Consider the following 12,392-nt stretch of genomic DNA (forward strand, 5'->3'; position numbering starts at 1 on the left):
CATCTTGACTCATTGTCAAATCGCAAATTCTTCCAATCTTCCAGCTTCCTCTAGGGAGATCTTCTTTGATGAGGACAACATCACCAATTCTTACCGGCCTGTTGTTTTGAATCCGTTTTCCTTTTAATTTATAGGATGCTCTTTCTCTTAGACTTAAAAGATACTCATCTCTCCATGTCTTCCAGAATGTATCTAAAAGTCGTTGACCTTTCTTCCAAATTGCCAATAAAGTGTTTACAGAGCTTTCAACATAGTCTGGGTCCATGGGATCAAAATTTTCACTATCTTGAAGTCCTATTTTTGGATTCAAAGTGAGGAAATGCGCTGGAGTTAGGGTGATGTTTCAATTAATATCGTCTCCAATATAGACTAAGGGTCTCGAATTCACGACTGCCTCAGCTTCTGCAAGCATCGTTCTCATTTGCTCATTTGTTAAACAGAGTTTTCCTATAGTTTTTCTTAAGCATCGTTTGACAACACCAACCAGACGTTCATAAAATCCTCCCATCCATGGTGCCAGTTCCACAATAAATTGCCACTGAATCTCTTCATTTGCAATATAACTTTGGACATCATTATCAGACGTAACCTTTTCCCAACCTTTATCCAAAACCAGGCTTGCAAGTTTGAATTGAGCACCATTATCAGAGATAATTTGTTTTGGCTTGCCCCAACGCGCAATAAATCTCCTTAGTCCTAGTAGAAACTGTTCTGTGGACATGTCCTGCATGAGTTCAAGGTGTATGGCCCTTACTACCAAGCAAGTAAATAGACAGACCCATACCTTTTTATTGCCAGTTTCTGTTTTGATGAAGATTGGTCCAAAGTAGTCAACTCCCGTGTTTGTAAATGGTGCTGATTCACTCACACGTTTCTTTGGTAGTGGAGGCATCAGTGGCATCTTGTAAGGACCACCCTCAAACCGCTTACAGATTGTGCATTTATGAAGTATTCTTTTTACTTCTGCTCTTCCCTGTGGAATCCAGTATTCTTGACGAACCAATGACAGTGTTTGGGAGACTCCAACATGAAATGATTTTTTATGGATGTAATCAATAATTAGCCCCGTGACATGGCTCTTTCTTGGAAGGAGGATGGGAGTTCTTGCTCCTTCTGAAAGCTGAGCATCCTTGAGTCTTCCAATGCATCTGATGATTCCTTCCTGATCCAATACAAGTCCTAATTGACTAATTAAATTATTTCTCTTATTTTCCTTGAGTGAGGTTTTGACTTCACCATAGTTTTGAGTCTGGATATTCTTGATTATAAGAATTTTAGCATTCTGTAGTTCTGAGTAAGTTAGATGGTTCCAAGGCATTGGAATTTTCTTCACTCTTTTGATAAACCTAAGAGTCCATGCTAAAACTCGAGTAAGGTTTATAAATGATGAAAAATGTTGCTAGTCAATGATGTTTGGATATCCAGTTGATTCAGAATCTGAGTTGTTATTTCTTCCGTTAGGACTCTCCCCAGCCACCAGTTTTGCTTCATAAACTATCTTTGGAGTCTTGCATTCTGATTCTATAACACTCTGCATTTCTTTACAGGTTTGTTGACTGTTCCATGAAGGCCAATTGTCTTTCCTTTTAATTAACCATTCTGGACCATTCCACCATTGTTCAAATTCTTGAAGAGTTTTAACTGCTGTTCCTCTGCTTGCAATATCAGCTGGGTTATCCTTTGTAGACACATATTGAAAAGTTATATCTTTGTTGTTTCTGATTTCTTTTACTCTGTTTTCCACAAAAGTTTTAAGAGGTTTCTTCATTCTTATCCAATGTAATACACATTGGGAATCGGTCCAAAGGATCTTTTCTGTGACAGGTAACTTCAGTTGTTGCTCAACAAAGTTAATGCATCGGACTCCAATGACAACAGCCAATAGTTCCAATCTGGGCAGTGTTATTTTCTTGAGTGGCACTAATCCAGTTCTTGAAAACAGCAGGTTGACCGTACTTCTTTCTTTGTTGCTCTGGTGTAAATAGACCGCACAGGCATATGCTTTAGTTGATGCATCACAAAAGCACATTAAATTGAATGTCACTGTACCAGCGAGTCCTATAAAACGAGGAATAGGGCAATTGGGAATATCATCCAAGTCTGCGGATATATTTTCCCAGCGCTGAATGTCTTCTTTGGTCAGTTCTTCATCCCACTCTTTCTTTTGGTTCCATAATGTTTGTAGAAACAACTTTGTTCTCAAAGTAACTGGGGTGAAGAATCCAAGTGGATCAAAAACAGAAGCAATTCTTTGAAGGACTTTCCTCTTGGTGATAGGTGGAATATGAGTTTCATCTTTTGGACTGTTTATGAATAGGGAGTCCTCAGAAAGTTTCCAAGACAAACCAAGAATTTTTATGGTTTCTCTGTTTGCTTGATCAGCTTGAGGAATACACTGGCTAAATTCTGTGGAGTTAGATGCCCAGTCTCGTAAATTCATTGACATGGTACTGAAGATCTCTTTGGCGTCTGTATATAGTTTCCTAGCCTCTGAGACGGACTCTACACCAGTGATAACATTATCCACGTAAATATTGCTTCTTATGTTTTCAGCTGTTGCAGTGTTGTAGTTTCCCAGATGGTAATCTAAAGTTGCAGCCAATAGAAAAGGGCTTGATATAACTCCAAATGGAACTCTCGTAAATCTATATACTTGAATATTGTTCTCTGTGGATGGAGTTTCAATATCCTTTAACCAAAAGAATCTTGTCACATCTCTGTCCTTTCCTTGTAATTCAATCTGTAGAAATGCCTTTTCTATGTCAGCAATAATTGCAATCCTTTTCATTCTAAATCTCAACAACAGTCCACACAAATCATTTAGCATCACTGGTCCTCTGTAAAGACACTCGTTAAGGCTGTTACACTCTGGTTTGACCTTTGCCGATGCATCATAGACGATCCGTACTTTTGTGGTAGGCTTTGTTGGATCAATGACAGCATGATGGGGTATGTAGTGTTTGACACTATTCTTCACTTCACTGCTCTTTGTCACCTTTTCAATCATGCCTTGCTTGCACTGGTCCTGAATTATTCCATCATATTGGTGAAGCAGCTCAGGGTTCTTTTTTAGTTTTTGAAGTAGAGATTTCAACCTTCCAAAAGCAAGTTCTCTGTTCTCTGGGAGTTCAGGTTGCTCATCCTTCCAGGGCCAAGTGACTTGATATCTACCATTGACTAGTTTTATTGTGTCGTTAAAGTTTTTTAAAGCCTTGTCATCATCTGATGAATGGGGCTGATCCTTGATTCCAATAGTTTCCAAGTTCCAGTACTCGTCTAGTGATGGCTTCAAGGGCAAACATTCATCGACAGACGAATGAAGACAATATTCCGTTGTTAGATTGTTTCCATTTACAATCAGCATTTGGTGTAAATTATCTCTGGATACCTCAAAGTTAGCTTGTGTTCTTCCAGTGAGAATCCATCCTACCTTTGATGAAAGTAAGTATAGTCCTTGGTTAACTTCAATTTTTTCTGATAATATCAAATCGAGGTAATGGTCATTTCCAATAAGGATATCGACAGTTGCATTTTCTGTAGTTTTTGGTAGGGTATCAGCAAATTGAAAATGTTTATATTGGTTGTGTACTTTTTCAGAGATGGTAGATGGTAACGGTCTTCTTTGTATGGACCCAGTTATTTGAGGCACAACATTCGCATCAATTCTCATGAAGTGTCCATCATTTAGTTTAATTCTTAAAGAGACTTTTGGTGTTTTCATTGTCTTGGGCTTCTTTACTCCAAATGTGCTAAGTGATATTTCTTCTGTTTGTTTTCTCTGCAAATTTAATCTCGAAACCAATTCTTCGGTAACATATGTCCTCTGAGACCCAGAGTCCATCAGAATTCTTACAGATTCATCTCTCCTACCTTTCAAATCAGATGCATCAGTTCTTGCAGTCTGCATTAGCACCATACTACTCGAGGAGAGTAGACTGTTTTCTGGAACATCGTGAACCGTTTCTGTATCATATATTTCTGATGTTTCAGTAAAATGTGAGGAATCTCTCGAAAGCGGCATCTTCTTATTGCAGAGACTTCGATGATGTTTCTTTGTCTGATGACAATGGAAGCATGGTTTGTCAACTTTGCAGTCTTTGTTAAGATGACCTGGCCTAAGACAAATGTAACATCTTCCTCTGATTTTCTGTTTTCTCTCATCAATTGTCCTGAAATCTGTGCATTCATCACTCCAGTGATTTTGTTCACAAAAGATACAAATATGATGTTTTCTTCCATATTTGTTCCTTGTCTGCGATCCTTGAAATAATGTTGTTAGGGCTTCTGCAGATGTATATGTCCTTTCATTTACATCAGACATTCCAGGTGGAGAAGTGCTCCTAGCAGGTTGTTCTTCATGACCGGCTACGTTTTCTGTATATGTAGACTCTCTGGCTGCTATGTAGTTATCAAGGAATATTCTCAGCTTTTGCACAGTCCACTTTTCTTTCTTTCCTTTCTGTAATTCTAATTGTAATCTGGCTTCTTTTGGTAACTTTGTTATGATCATGGAAACAAAGACATCCTGGTTAACATCCTGTTCCAATGCTTCTAGGCTGCGCATATGCTTTTCTAAATCATCAAATAGTCTACGGAGACTGGAAGTATTATTAAGTGCAGGCTTAATGTTTATAAGGTCCATGTAATGTTTGTTAATTACAGACTGCACATATCCGAATCGTTCCTTCAATATGGAGAGAGCTACATCATAATTTTCATGGGAGAGCATGAGGCCAGAAATAGCAGTTTGTGCCTTTCCTTCCATTTTACTTACAAGTAGTTGAACTTCTCAATATTGGAAAGCCTTGTGTTTTTGTGTACTGAAGCTTCAAAGGAGTCCCAGAACTCTTTCCACTTTAACTTGTCTCCGTTGAATGAAGGGAGCTCAAACTTTGGTAGTTTAACTACTGGAGTTTCTTTCTCTTTGCATATCTTCTCTTTTCTATGCAGTTCCTGAATTTGAAGTTCTTGGAAATGCATCAGTTGTTCCTGCATTTTCGTCTGCAGATCTATTATGTGGTCTATTCGTGGGTCATTTGGTGCTTCAGTCTTCATATATGGAATGTCCACTTGTTCCAATTTTTTTTTCAATAGTAGAAGTTCTTCTGAGCGCTCTGTAACATCTGTGAGCAATTCAAACAACTTCTCACTATCTTCTGTAAATTTTTCAATTTCAGACTCATTGTCTTGTTTTGATTCCAAGGCAATGGAAAGTTCTTTCATCGATTCTTCTAATTTAGCACCAAAGTCCTTTAACCGTCTCAAGGAAGATTGAATCTGCCTTATCCTGGTTGTCAAATCCTCTTCTTCAGCTTCTGAAGAAAGAAATGTCTTACTTTTGATCATTTCCTTCAGCAGTAGATTCTTGTACCTTGTACAAAGTCCTTTCAAGTATGAGGCTGACATCTTCTTCTTTTCCGTGATAAATTCTTGATTTCAGGCTCCGATTCCCGGGTTCCGGCACCAAACAATGTGGCAAATCACAATTACACGGGAATCTTCTTTTTATAATTTATTCTGACGATTAAAGGCAAAACAAATCCACAAGGGTTAACAATCACAATACCACATTGGCTAAGATGATCAGATGGTTTCTGATATGTATTCAATATTTCTTCAATGTAAACACAATATAAAATCGATAATTTAAGATCACAAAAACTCTCATATATATAGTATTAAAGAAACTTCTGGAAATAGAAACTAATATAAAATTCTAGATCATCACATTCTTAAATATTCTAGAGAATTCTTGATAATTAATTCATGAAACATATAGAACATTCTAGATTATACCTGTACATCATTCAATTTCTAGAAAATACATTAAAATTGCGACAATTCGCAACAACCCTGTCCAGTCTAAAGTTATGTTCTGAAAAATCTAGAACCGCGTATATCCCCTTAGAATGCTCTCACAGAAGTCTCACCTTTTTCTGACCCAGTGGTAATTGGGAAGAAAATTTTATAATGCTTTTCTGATATACTAGTTCATCATTGTGTAACGTCCATTCCTTGTCGTGACCCTACCCTAGCCCCATTGAAATCACAGCTCCTAAAGATGCTTCAATATTAGATTATATTTTTTTGCTCCAGTGGTTCTTGAGAAGAATTAGTGATTATTGTAAATAATAACTTTTATGTGACATGTGCAGTGTTTATTTAGTTTTCACTTATTTTACCCATATCTGTCTTACGGGTGTAAACGTCTTGTGGCCTAGTTTTAACCTAACCCAAAATTTTGCCTTTTAGCCAATCATAATTCAGCAATCTGCCATGCTGCATTCATTGAATTTTGATAGAAGCCACACAAATTTGGTGCAGTGAAATTTGTAAGATTTTGCGAAGTTTATTGATGTACCTACGTCCTTCGTCTGCAAGGAACATCTAGTGACATTATATCGATCATATATCTTTGTTTGGCAGAGAACGGTGAGTGTAAACAAACGCTTTTGCACTACCCTAATTGTTAATTTTGGCTCGGCCCGCCCGTGCAGTGCGCGATCCGGTTATAACCGGTTACAAAAGGGAGATGGACCACAACATGGACGACGTGAAGCGTCTCAGTGTTTGCATAATAGGACATTCATTTGTGTCTCGGCTCCAGCGTTACATGGACTCAAACTCAAGTCTCATGAATCTAAATTTGGATTCGGACAATTTTAACGTGTGGGTATGTGCCCGAGGAGGATTACGTGTGTCCCAGTTAAAGGATTTTATCAAATTTAAAAACAAACCACATGTGTGTTTTATTCAGATTGGCGAAAATGACATTTTGCGCTATGAGATGGAAAAATTATCAACGGATATCCTTTCAATAGCAAGTTATTTACACGAGGGGATGGATATCCCAGTTGTGATTGTCGGTCAACTGTTGCGTCGTCAGCCTTGGGCGTCCTCCAGCGACTTTAATGCGAAAATCGTTGCCGCAAACAATTTTCTTAAGGCAGGATGTTCCGACCTAGAAGGAGTCCATTTTTGGCACCACAGGGGATTTTGGAGTGACCTGAACTTCCTCTGTCATGACGGGGTACACCTACAATGCCCAGGTTCACCAGTCCATGTTGTGTCTTCCTCCCCAATGCACAGATATTGGCGCAGCATTCGTTCAGCAATACTGCACTTCAAAGCTTTTCTCAGGCCAGTATAATTTGAATGATATTAATTATAGATACTGATCGACTGGCTTGTCTTTGTATTTTGTTGGGTTTTTAATAGGTGAAAATGCATGAGAATGAAATATTTGATATTTGTGGGACCATACACAATTTTTCAGTATAGTGGTGACTATGCAGGACCACATGTATAGTTTTACTTTCATTTTCCATGATCAAGTTAAAACCCAGCAAAACTTCTTTTGGTAAATTTTATTGTTGTGGCTTCTTTTAGTACTTATGTGGGACCATACCCATATGGAAGTGTTATTACACATTTTACAATATAAATTGCTTGGCTACTTAATTGAGTATGCAGGGTCATACTCCCTTCTTATAAATATAAATGTGGGACCATACACATTTTATATTATGAATGGCATAGAACAGGTGGTGGCACTTGTCATATTTTGTTTTTAATTCTGTGCGGGACCATACGCATTTAACTCTATGAACAGTGCAGTTACAAATCCTGTGTTTAGCCATAATTTGAGCTAACTTTTTAATGCGGGACCATACGCATTTTACATTGTGAACAGTTCATGTTCATTTGTCATAAGTTGCTCTTATTTCTATGCGGGACCATACGCATAATTTATCATGAACATTTTATGTATAAGTATGTTCATTTTATTATAATTTGCTCTTAATTCTATGCGGGACCATACGCATATGTCATTATGAGCATTGCACAAGTGATATAATGTGGGACCATACACATTTTATATTATGAATGGCATAGAACAGGTGGTTGCACTTGTCATATTTTGTTTTTAATTCTGTGCGGGACCATACGCATTTTACTCTATGAACAGTGCAGTTACAAATCCTGTGTTTAGCCATAATTTGAGCTAACTTTTTAATGCGGGACCATACGCATTTTACATTGTGAACAGTTCATGTTCATTTGTCATAAGTTGCTCTTATTTCTATGCGGGACCATACGCATAATTTATCATGAACATTTTATGTATAAATATGTTCATTTTATTATAATTTGCTCTTAATTCTATGCGGGACCATACGCATATGTCATTATGAGCATCGCACAAGTGATATATATCATTTTATCATTATTTGATCTACATTCTATGAGAGACCATGCGCAGTTTACATTAGCAACAATGCACTCATAGATCAGGGCACTTGCCTTAACTACTTTGCTCTAAATTCTATGTGGGCCCTAACACATTATATAAATAGAGCAAGTTCATTTTATCATATTCTATGCAAGTTCATAACTTTATGCATTTCCATATTATTCATGCTGCTGCATATGCATATTGTCATAGTTTACATTCTTTTAAGATGAATATCATGCAGTACGGCTCCGGGAAGTGCAGGTTAATATCATACTTCTCTGTTTGCATATAAAGTTCGGGGCAATTTGTCCATTGAAATTGTAATCACCAAAACCGTAGTCAATTAATTTATGTCATTTCTTTCAAGACATGCAAGTATCATACCTGTACAAAATATCAGGTCTTGTATTTTGACTGTCAATTGACTGCATTAGGTGTTGTCATTATTATACTTAATGCATACAATAATGCTGCATTGTTCAGACTTCGTATGCATAACTTGTGTATATTGCAAACATATTTATGATATTTACAGATTTTATTTCATTACATAAATTTTCTCAGGTCACCACCATGCCTCCTAAGCGGAAATTAGATGGTACATCGGGGAATTCGTCGAAAACTCGTAAAAAGCGAAAGGTGGGAAGTACTGCTGATGTTACTGCGGTGGCTGAGACAAATGTTGAAAATGCCGAAGCAAATGTGAATACGGTACAGTCGAACGCTACCCCCTCCATAGACTATGACAAGTTGGCAGCTGCCGTAATAAAACAACAGTCTGTGAACAAGCCATCCACGGTGACATCATCAATGGTATCCCAGCAGAGTCAGTCAATAGCTACAACATCAACAACTCAGCCTCAGGTATCACTGACCGGCCAAGGAGGCAGTGCATCTTCAGCTGGAATTGGAACAATTCTCGATCAATTGTTTTTAGGTGAGCCAGCAAGGTCATCCAATCAGGTTATAGAGGTAAAAGATGGTATCCCATTAGGTGCTTCTGTGTCTTTTAAGTTGAAACAAAAAATTTGGAACAATGAATATATTGATTTAAAATCACTACTTAGCACAAAAGATGAACCTCTTTCAGTAACCATTTCTACTGGGGTCATTAACTTACATCAAGGTCAAAAAACCAAAGTCCCCATCACTCTGGGCCAGTGGACTGATGCTTTCCTCATTTTTTCAGCCATCTTTATTGAGAAATTTCCCGATGAGGCCCCTAACCTTCTCAAATACTGCCATATGATCCGTGAAGTGCAGTCCTTGCACGGTGACCATGCATTTAGACAATATGATGAGCAGTTCAGAAAACTCAGAGAATCAGTTAAAGTTCCATGGCAAAACCCCATTCAGGAATTGCGACTCAAAGCTGCAACTATAAAATTTCAAGGTCCAAAGCCTCAACAGAATCAACCCTTTCGTACGAAATTCTGTTTCCAATTTAACAAAGGTGAACGATGCAGTCGAAACCCTTGCCCCTATAAACACATTTGTATTCGGTGCAAATCAAACCACCCCAAATCCAAATGCCCAGATACTCAAAAATCAAGCTTCTCAAGAGCTCCCTACACCCATCAAACCAAAAAATCTGCATAGAGTCTTAGAGGGTTATGAACCACAGAAACTTAAATTTTTGATAGATGGTTTTAGACTGGGATTTAGTCTAGGATGTATAGGTCTTCCAACTCCAACAATTTCAAGGAATCATAAAAGTACAACCGATTTTCCATCTGTCATAGATGATTTTATAGATCAAGGCATACAGAAAGGTAGAATTGCTGGTCCCTTTAAATCCCCACCATTTGAATTTTTTGTTTCATCACCCCTGGGAGTGGTACCAAAATCTGAACCAGGGAAATTTAGGGTAATACACGATTTGTCATTTCCAAAACATAATTCTGTTAACAGTCAAATCCCCCAAGAGTGTGCCACTGTTCAGTATGATTCAATTGACAATGTCACAGCCCTGTTAAGACAATTTGGTAAGGATTCTCTCATGGCAAAAACAGATATTCAGGATGCATTCCGGATCGTACCTATACACCCCAAAGATTATAAACTTCTTGGTTTTTCATGGCAAGGTTGTTATTATTATGATAAATGTCTGCCCATGGGAGCTAGCAGCTCTTGTCAGATATTCGAATCCCTTAGTAAAGGTCTACAATGGGCAATGTGCACAAAATTTGACGCTGCAGGCATGTCTCACATGCTTGATGATTTTTTCTTCATAGGTCCAAAAGATTCCAACAAATGCTTACTAGATTTGCAACAGTTTCTGTCAATATGCAATGAGGCGGGTATTCCAATTAAAAAAGAAAAAACCCATTTCCCAACAACCATTTTAACAATTTATGGCATTGAAGTAGATTCCCACGTTTTGGAATGTCGGTTGCCTGAAACAAAACTTGTCAAGATACGAAATAAGTTGCAGGAAGTAAAGCATAGGAAGAAAATTACCCTTAAAGAACTACAGTCTCTGATAGGCTTATTAAACTTTACTTGTTTAGTTGTCGTACCTGGTAGAGCTTTTCTTAGGCGCATTATAGATCTTACTTGTGGTGTGTCTAATCCTTCCCATTTTATCAGGCTAACATGTGAAACTAGGGCTGACCTGCAAATGTGGTCTCATTTTATTGAAAATTACAATGGAAAATCAGTAATTTTACCAGATTTTTTTACATCATCAGATAAAGCATTATTATACACAGATGCTTCAGGTTCTATTGGCTTTGCAGGAGTTCTTGGTACAGAATGGTTTGCTTATGGGTGGGATGTGGTACCAGATTTAGAACATCACCAGATAGCTATTAAGGAGTTATTCCCTATCGTTATTGCTCTTGAAATTTGGGGGTCAAGCCTTGCTAATCAGAAAATATTGTTTATGTCAGATAACGAGGCCGTTGTGCATGCAGTCAACAAACAATCTTGCAAAGAAAAAACTCTTATGAAGCTTATAAGACGCCTTGTGCTAACATCTCTCTCATACAATATATTCTTTAAAGCAAAGCACATTGCGGGCAAGAAAAATTTATTAGCAGATAAACTCTCTCGATTTCAATTTCAGGAAGCCTTCAGAGTAGCTCCTCACTTGAATACACACCAGACTGCAATCCCTGTAGAACTTTTGAAAATTTGAGTACCGTTTGTCAACGGCTGCTAGCCTCTGCTTTGTCTCCATCATCGGCTCAAGCTTACAGACGTACATGGGAATTGTTAAGATCATGGAAGCCCACTGTCTCTCTTCCCGTTTCAGTTGTAGATGTGTGTAACTTTATTGGTCATTTGTTTTCGGTCAATTACTCACCAAGCAGCATAGCATCTCATATATCTGCAATTAGTTATGTCCACAAAATTTTAAATATGCATGACCCAACGCAGGCCTTTATTACTAGAAAGATTTTAAGAGGTTGTCAGTCATCTGTTCCAACAAAAGATACACGTCTACCTATCACACCGGACATCTTACAAAAAATATTAAATGCCCTAGCTCACACTGTCCCTCAGTATTCACTTCGCATCCTGCTTCGGGCTCTGTTTTTGTTAGCTTTTCATGCCTTTTTGAGATTAGGGGAAGTTGCTGTAAAATCACTACATAGCGGCAAGCATGTTTTACAGCGCGCGGGTGTCACTTTTGACTATGTAGGGCCTACATTGTCAGCAGCTCAAATCATCATGCGTGAGTTCAAAACAAATAAGCAACATACCTCTTTGGTTCTTTCCGTCTAAGTTATTCAAGGTTCATCATTTTGTCCGGTGCATGCGTTACTTGAATACTTACAATATTCAAAGCACACATCTGGCCCATTATTTCAAACAATGGATGCTCTCCCAATTTCTTATGCAAAAGTAACCACCCATTTAAAATCAGCAGTAGAGTTTATAGGGCTTGATTCAAACAACTTTAAGGGTCATAGTTTCAGAATAGAATAGGCGCAGCTTCCTACGCAGCCTCCTTAGGCTATTCTGAAAGCCTTATTAAAAAATTAGGTCGATGGAACTCTGACGCCTTTCGTAGGTACATACGCATCAACTCCTTCCGTTTTTAGGTAACAAGGTGACCCCTTCCCCTCTTTTTGCTATATAAGCTCCTTTCTGTAATTACACACGGTGGGTCAGCATTTGGCTGCTGCCAATAAACCTGAAGTGTTTTAAT

The 12,392-nt window shown here is 38.0% G+C and overlaps 3 protein-coding genes across 3 annotated transcripts; all 3 read right to left on the reverse strand.

Annotated features, from left to right (window-relative positions):
• Nucleotides 1-343: 343 nt before the first annotated feature.
• On the reverse strand, nucleotides 344-1,318 carry LOC134264631 (uncharacterized). Its single transcript, XM_062746907.1, has one exon. The coding sequence runs from the start codon at nucleotides 1,316-1,318 to the stop codon at nucleotides 344-346; it is 975 nt and encodes a 324-aa protein (XP_062602891.1).
• Nucleotides 1,319-1,399: 81 nt separating this feature from the next.
• On the reverse strand, nucleotides 1,400-4,765 carry LOC134264633 (uncharacterized). Its single transcript, XM_062746908.1, has one exon. The coding sequence runs from the start codon at nucleotides 4,763-4,765 to the stop codon at nucleotides 1,400-1,402; it is 3,366 nt and encodes a 1,121-aa protein (XP_062602892.1).
• A 5-nt stretch (nucleotides 4,766-4,770) lies between these two features.
• LOC134264634 (uncharacterized) lies at nucleotides 4,771-5,406 on the reverse strand. The gene has a single exon (XM_062746909.1). The coding sequence runs from the start codon at nucleotides 5,404-5,406 to the stop codon at nucleotides 4,771-4,773; it is 636 nt and encodes a 211-aa protein (XP_062602893.1).
• Nucleotides 5,407-12,392: the final 6,986 nt, after the last annotated feature.

The sequence above is a fragment of the Saccostrea cucullata genome, unplaced genomic scaffold (assembly GCF_032062105.1).
Source record: "Saccostrea cucullata isolate Sc308-1 unplaced genomic scaffold, CSIRO_AGI_Scuc_v1 ctg11269, whole genome shotgun sequence".
Taxonomy (NCBI): domain Eukaryota; kingdom Metazoa; phylum Mollusca; class Bivalvia; order Ostreida; family Ostreidae; genus Saccostrea; species Saccostrea cuccullata.

Excerpts from the sequence above, each read along its gene's own strand:
- LOC134264631 (XM_062746907.1), bottom strand. The coding sequence starts at position 1,318 with ATGCCTTGGAACCATCTAACTTACTCAGAACTACAGAATGCTAAAATT.
- LOC134264633 (XM_062746908.1), bottom strand. The coding sequence starts at position 4,765 with ATGGAAGGAAAGGCACAAACTGCTATTTCTGGCCTCATGCTCTCCCAT.
- LOC134264634 (XM_062746909.1), bottom strand. The coding sequence starts at position 5,406 with ATGTCAGCCTCATACTTGAAAGGACTTTGTACAAGGTACAAGAATCTA.